This window comes from Mus pahari, chromosome 11 (assembly GCF_900095145.1).
Source record: "Mus pahari chromosome 11, PAHARI_EIJ_v1.1, whole genome shotgun sequence".
Taxonomy (NCBI): domain Eukaryota; kingdom Metazoa; phylum Chordata; class Mammalia; order Rodentia; family Muridae; genus Mus; species Mus pahari.
Genome location: NC_034600.1, coordinates 5,619,878 through 5,626,238, shown reverse-complemented (window position 1 = coordinate 5,626,238; position 6,361 = coordinate 5,619,878). Strand labels below are relative to the sequence as shown.

General features: G+C 49.4%; 1 protein-coding gene across 1 annotated transcript in view; it reads left to right on the top strand.

Moving 5' to 3' along the window:
* Nucleotides 1-6,361, top strand: part of Slc6a19 (solute carrier family 6 member 19) — a 20,286-nt gene that overhangs the window by 6,401 nt on the left and 7,524 nt on the right. The window contains exons 2-6 of the mRNA XM_021208676.2: nt 1,168-1,308; nt 2,511-2,648; nt 4,445-4,626; nt 4,731-4,841; nt 5,182-5,294. Coding sequence (XP_021064335.1) covers nt 1,168-1,308; nt 2,511-2,648; nt 4,445-4,626; nt 4,731-4,841; nt 5,182-5,294 — 685 coding nt within the window. The remainder of the gene's footprint in view (nt 1-1,167; nt 1,309-2,510; nt 2,649-4,444; nt 4,627-4,730; nt 4,842-5,181; nt 5,295-6,361) is intronic.

Here is a 6,361-nt window from a genome sequence, read left to right as displayed (position 1 = left end):
TTTCTTTCTTTCTTTCTTTCTTTCTTTCCTTCCTTCCTTCCTTCCTTCCTTCCTTCCTTCCTTCCTTCCTTCCTTCCTTGTTTGAGGTAGGCTTTACAATATAGATCTGGCTGTCCTGAAACTTGCTATGCAGACCAGGCTAGCCTAGAACTTACAGAGATCCTCCTTTAAAGAGTAAAGGCATGTGTCACCATGCTCAGCTTTTTTTCTTTTTAAGATTTACTTAGTTATTATACGTGTATGAGTATTTTGCCTTCAAATATGTATATGTATTATGTGCATGCCTAGTTCCCATGGAGGTCAGAAAAAAGGGCTAGAACTATAGATGGTTGTGAACCACCATGCCGGTACTAGAAACTGACGGAACTTGTAAGAATAACAAGTGCTTAGCATCCTTTGAGCCATCTCTCTAGTTCCAATATTGTTATTTAGTATACATTATTTAAACCTTTTCACTAATGTAGCTCTTATAGAAATATATTTAATACACAGGACACCATTGAAAATTGCTTTCTTAAATCACAGAAGGGATGCACTTCCTAGTATTAGGGTTTGTTAGCTCTATAGTACAAAGGGGTTTGCACAGATGAGGGCAGTGTGGCCAGTTATTTGAGATCATTATTGTACTTATTACACTTTGAAGTAAAGAACATATACCAGCAAATGGAGCTGCTCTAAGCCACAGGGTACTTGGTTCCCCCACCCCCCACGTTGCCCAACACCACTAGTAAAGAGGTCCCTTTTCATGCTGGTGTCTGGCAGCAGATTTAGCATTAGTTGACTGTGCAGTGACACACTGTCCTAGGCGCAGCTCTTCTCAGAAGTTGTGACTCTGTCCTTCTGTCCACTAGGCTCTGGTCAGTGTGAGGCCTGGAGCCAGCCAGTCAGCCCCTCTGGGTTTCTGTTACTCTCAGTGAGCATGGTGGCACTATCACATGCTTTGTTTAATGGCAGTTTTCTTCAAGCCAACAGGGAGTGTTTATATGTGAGGATGGACACTGTCTACCTGTTGAGGGATACCTCACATGGCTTACAACTGCATATCAGCTCTGTTCAAGTGCCACAGGGGTGTTGGTGGCATCTAATCTTTAGAACAAAGGTTTTAAAGTGTCTGTCCCCAGGTGGCTTCCTGGATTGTAATGACATGTCTTGCTTCTTCCCATCCAGGGGCCTTCATGATCCCATTTCTCATCCTTCTGGTGTTGGAGGGCATTCCTTTGCTGCACCTGGAGTTTGCCATCGGACAGAGGCTGCGCAAGGGCAGCGTGGGTGTGTGGAGCTCCATCCACCCTGCTCTGAAGGGTGTAGGTATGTGTCAACTCTCCCAGCTGGCCTATGGTTTACAGGGCTTGTCTAGTTCCTCCTTACCTTTCCCAATCAGTTCCAGGCTCAGGTTCTTACAGATGCCCTCTGCAACCTTTCATTAGAATCCATGGGAGTGTTACAGCATCTAGGCCAGGCTCATAGTCATCAGGGAACAGACAGGCCAGCAGAGGTCGCCCGAGTCCCCACAGCTCAGGGCACAAGGAAGATGTAGAGGCTGGGGGAGAGCCCCTGATCCCACCTACCTAAAGCGAAAGCCTCCAGGGCCAGAAGGGGGAGCTAGCTGCAGGCTGCCTACTCTGACCACTCCTACACACTCAGTAAAAGTGCCTAGCACGGACTGCCACCAGCTTAGGTGTGGTCACTCATTTACAAACTCTGGCTTGGGAGATGGTCCAACCTCCAGCCTCACGAAGAGGACATGGCTCACTGAGAGCTCAGAATGCAAGTAAGTGGTGTGGACTCTCCAGCCAGGGAAGAGAAGGTCAGGGTCCACGGACAGAGAGTTCAGATATGTTTATCCCAGAAGCCCAATGCTGGACAGCTCAAAGCTCACACAGAGGCCTCTCCCTACCTTCAAGCCCTCCCTGCCCTTGCCCTCCACACACACCCCCATTCCCCACTCCTGACTCTGGCTCTCAGCTTTCCCTCCCTTCTCTTTCTTTTCACACACATTTGGTTTTTACTTTCACAATAAAACAAAAGCACATTCATGAAACTCCTTACAGGTCAATCCGTTCTCCCCAGATACTGAGCCATTGCCCGCTATGACCTCTGCTTGCCTCTCTCACTGCTTCTTCACAGAGATTTTCCTGAATCTACCCACCTGTCTTTGGCTTGGGAATTGCCAAGTAGGTCTCCCCGAGGCAGAGCCACCCCCATTGACATTGTCAAAAGTCTCTTTGCAAGGGCTCTGGGACCACTTGCCTGGATAAATTTTTTGGGGCCATAGGTGGCACAGGCGAGGGTGTAGAATGCTGGGACCTTGAGCTCACTCTGGGAGAATTGGGTGGTCAAACTATGATATTCCACTTCTAGGTCCAGGCTGTATCTGCTCTTCAGGTTGGGGAGCAGTCCCTTCCCAACGTCCTACCGTCTCCTTGGGGTGGGACAGCATAGATGGGTACCCATGCACTCACCTGCTAGAGATACCAGTACACCTTGCACAGTGCCATCCCTCCCCACAGGCATCGCCTCCATGTTCGTGTCCTTCATGGTGGGTCTGTACTACAACACCATCATCGCCTGGGTCATGTGGTATTTCTTCAACTCCTTTCAGGAACCTCTGCCATGGAGTGAATGTCCACTCAACCAGAATCAGACAGGTGAGCCACTGGCCCTACACAATGGAATGCTGATGCCACCCCCCACCCCCACCCCTGTCTGGCATGACATAGCTTGTAGGAGAGTGGAAGAAATGGTTGCTGGCAACTTCTTAGACCTTGTGACCAGATACCTTCTCATTTTCTAAGAATTAGATTCTTAGAGAGTTAGAAAAAAAAAACCTAGAGCATTTTTTAAAGCATATAACATTTAAAAATTCATGTTGTGTGGTCTAGGGAGGTAGCATAGTCAGTTTAAAGTGTTTATTATAAAAACACGAGGACCTAAGATCCCCCCACCAGTGCCTACGTAAAAAGCCAAGCATGTGCTGCATGTAATACCAGTGAGTTGGGAAAACAGAGACAGGGGGATTCTAAGGCCTTGCTAGCCACCCAACCTAGCCTAATTAGTGAGTCTAGGTCCCAGTGAGAAATCTCATTTTAAAAAAATAAGATGAATATCTCCTGAGGAGTGATACTCAAAATTGATCTCTGGCTTCCACACATGAACTTTCACACACCTGAATCTGCACACACATGAATGCACACTCTGTGTATACACACATACACAGACACAGATGCAGATGCAGGCACACACACACACACACACACACACAAACACACACAAAGAGAACAATGCACACACACAGAGGGAGAGGGAGAAGGAGTGGGGAGGGGGAGGGAGAAGGAGAGGGAGAATCCACAGGTATACCTATTACCTCAACATTTGGGAGGGAGGCTGAGGCAAAAGGATTTCTACAGATTGAGGCCAGCATGATCTACACTGTGTGTTCCAGGCTAGTACGGGCTTCAGTATCAGACCATCTCACAACAAAACAAAACAGAAATCCACAGTCCAAGGAGAAAGCCTTACACAAGGTGATTTCCTATGTCATAATGGTCACATGGTTGAGACCATCAGTAGAGGAGCCACGAGAAGTATGCAGGTGTCTCCAAGTCACCAAGCAGCACTAGCAAGAGTGGAGGGCACAAATCCTCGAAAGGAGACTTTCCACTTCTCTTCCCTGTGCTCTCTGTCTGGGCACAGAGCGATCACACTGCCACAAATGTCTTTCGTCACCCATACCTTCTCAGACCCTTCTCCTGTGGAGACAGAGAGGCACGTGTCTTTGCCCATGATCTATGGGACACATCTGGCTCACAGATACACAGAGCTGCAGAGGAGAATGAGCAACCTGTTTGGTAACCACTATCCTGACTACCAGAGTAGCTCTGAGGGCCTCACATGAACCGTTTGGAGCCCATCAAGATGGACCTGTTTTGGTCAAAGGACAAGTCCTCCCCACGATCTTGATTTCTTCTGGTAGGAGAGCCCCAGTTGGTTCTTTGAGGAAGAGGTGGTAACCAACACCTATGGTGATAAGATAACACCGAGTTGGACTGCAATAATCATGGGTATGGCCATAGAGTCCTAAAGACCATGTGCCAGCAACTTCAGGTGTAATAGGGAGTTTTCTTCCAGGAGTCAGGGAGGAGCTGGTTCTCAGAGGCCTGGGTCCACATCAGAGCCCAACAGTATCTCTTAGCAGACTTCACATAGATGAGCACTTACGTACAAATAAGTGTGCACATGCACATGCGTGTGGTGTGTGGATGCAGATGCATGGGTGTATTCACAAGTGCCCATGTGTCTATGTGAGGCTATATATTCATGAGCACAAACGTATTCCTGTTGTGAATGCCTCAGACAGAGGCTAGATTTCTGCCATTTCCCCTTGCTTATTTCTAGCTTGTCCCCACTTTTGCCCCACACCATGACATGCGCTCTGCTTCTGCAGGCTATGTGGAAGAGTGTGCCAAGAGCTCTTCCGTGGACTACTTCTGGTACCGAGAGACTCTCAACATCTCCACTTCCATCAGTGACTCGGGCTCCATCCAGTGGTGGATCCTGCTCTGCCTGACATGTGCCTGGAGTGTGCTGTATGTGTGCATTATCCGTGGCATCGAGACCACTGGGAAGGTGCAGTACGCAACTGAGCACGATGCATCCCGAATTGGCCCCTTTTCCTTGTCTGACCACTGCACCCATCCCACGCTGTGTCTCCCCCACCCTGTTCCTCACAGGCTGTGTACATCACCTCCACCCTGCCCTATGTTGTACTGACCATCTTTCTCATCCGTGGCTTGACTCTGAAGGGTGCCACCAACGGCATTGTCTTCCTTTTCACACCCAATGTGAGTTCTCTGCCATCTACCAGTTGACTACCCAAGGGCTTCAGATCCCAAGGAAGAAGTCCATGCTGGATTCTCTTGGCTTCAAGGCCAGCTCATTTCTATGTGGTGACAGCCTACTGTCTGATGCTTAGGCCAGTGTCCTGGTTGAGAAGGGCCTGGCAAGCGGTCAGCCTACGGGTGGGCCTTTAACATATGTATCCTGGAGGGAAACTCTTGGGTGGCTTGTCTTTTTTCCCCCTCTGTGTAGAATGGCATCCACTCCTGGGGAAGGAGATAGCTTCTTCCTCAGTGGAGGGGGAGGCCTGCTTTCCGTGGTCACAGCTGAATCCCTGTATGACAGATCACGGAGCTGAGCAACCCCAACACGTGGCTGGATGCAGGTGCTCAGGTCTTCTACTCCTTCTCACTGGCCTTCGGGGGCCTCATCTCCTTCTCCAGCTACAACTCCGTGCAGTGAGTATGGAGGTGAAGGGAAGGCCCCCAGGGATAGGAGCTGTGGGGCCCCTAGGCGCACCCTGGTTCTGCAGTCTAGTTTCCCTGTCAGATCATGTAGGAACTCTACTGTGCGGTTAAGAAGGAAGGTGCTTTCAAAAGCACAGTTCCCGGAACCAGTGTTGGCCAGTGTGACTCTGCAGCTGCCCTCCACCAGCCCTGTCTGAGCACAGAGCTGGCAGGAACAGAGGAACAGGCTTTGAGGGGATCTCCCCTTGCTGGATCCCTTGATAATCTCTATTGCTTGGACTAGTATGCTCCCTCCTCCACTCCCAACTTGATGGCCACATTGTTCCCAGTCTACCTCAGAACTCCAGGCTCCAGGTATGTTGGTGCCCCCAAAGCCCACCCTGGACCCAGGAAAGATCCTGAAAGCTGTGACCCTGACAGCTTTAGCCATGCACTGCTTCCTGACATCATCTGGAAAGTCCCTAAGCAATGAAGAACCCCCACAAACACTCAGAGAGGATATAGGTGATATTTATTGTTTCCCACAATAGGTTTAGGGAACACTATTCAGGTTTGGCTCAACCAGACCCGTCCTCTGTGACCAGTGTTGGTCAGGGGAAATCAGTTGGTGGTTTGCAGTGATAAGCCTAAGGGAAAGATGGGCAGGGAGTGTATGGAGGCTCCTGGTAGGACAAACAGAGCTTCATGGGCTCAGGATAGGCAACCCCATGGAGAGACCTAGGCTACAGCAAGGCTAGAGTAGAGGCAGGGCCTGACAATCAGAGTACGTCTGTTTTGGGAGGTGTGGTTTTCAGTAGGCATGACACAGGAACTTTCTGTTCTTAGAGGGCATGGTCTGTAGTCCCTATGGTCTGGGAGTGCAGGTTCTCCAGAAGACGTATTGAAATTGGGTGGATGGGCAGGTGTTCTATTGGACTATTGTCGTTTAGTCACTGACTGATGGGTCTCAGGCTTCACAAAACCAATTCTGGTGCCACGGGAAATGTTCTAGAAGGCAACCCTAGAAGTGCCACTGCAGGCAGAGCCCAAAATGGAGCTGTGTGTGAATTTTTTTTTTT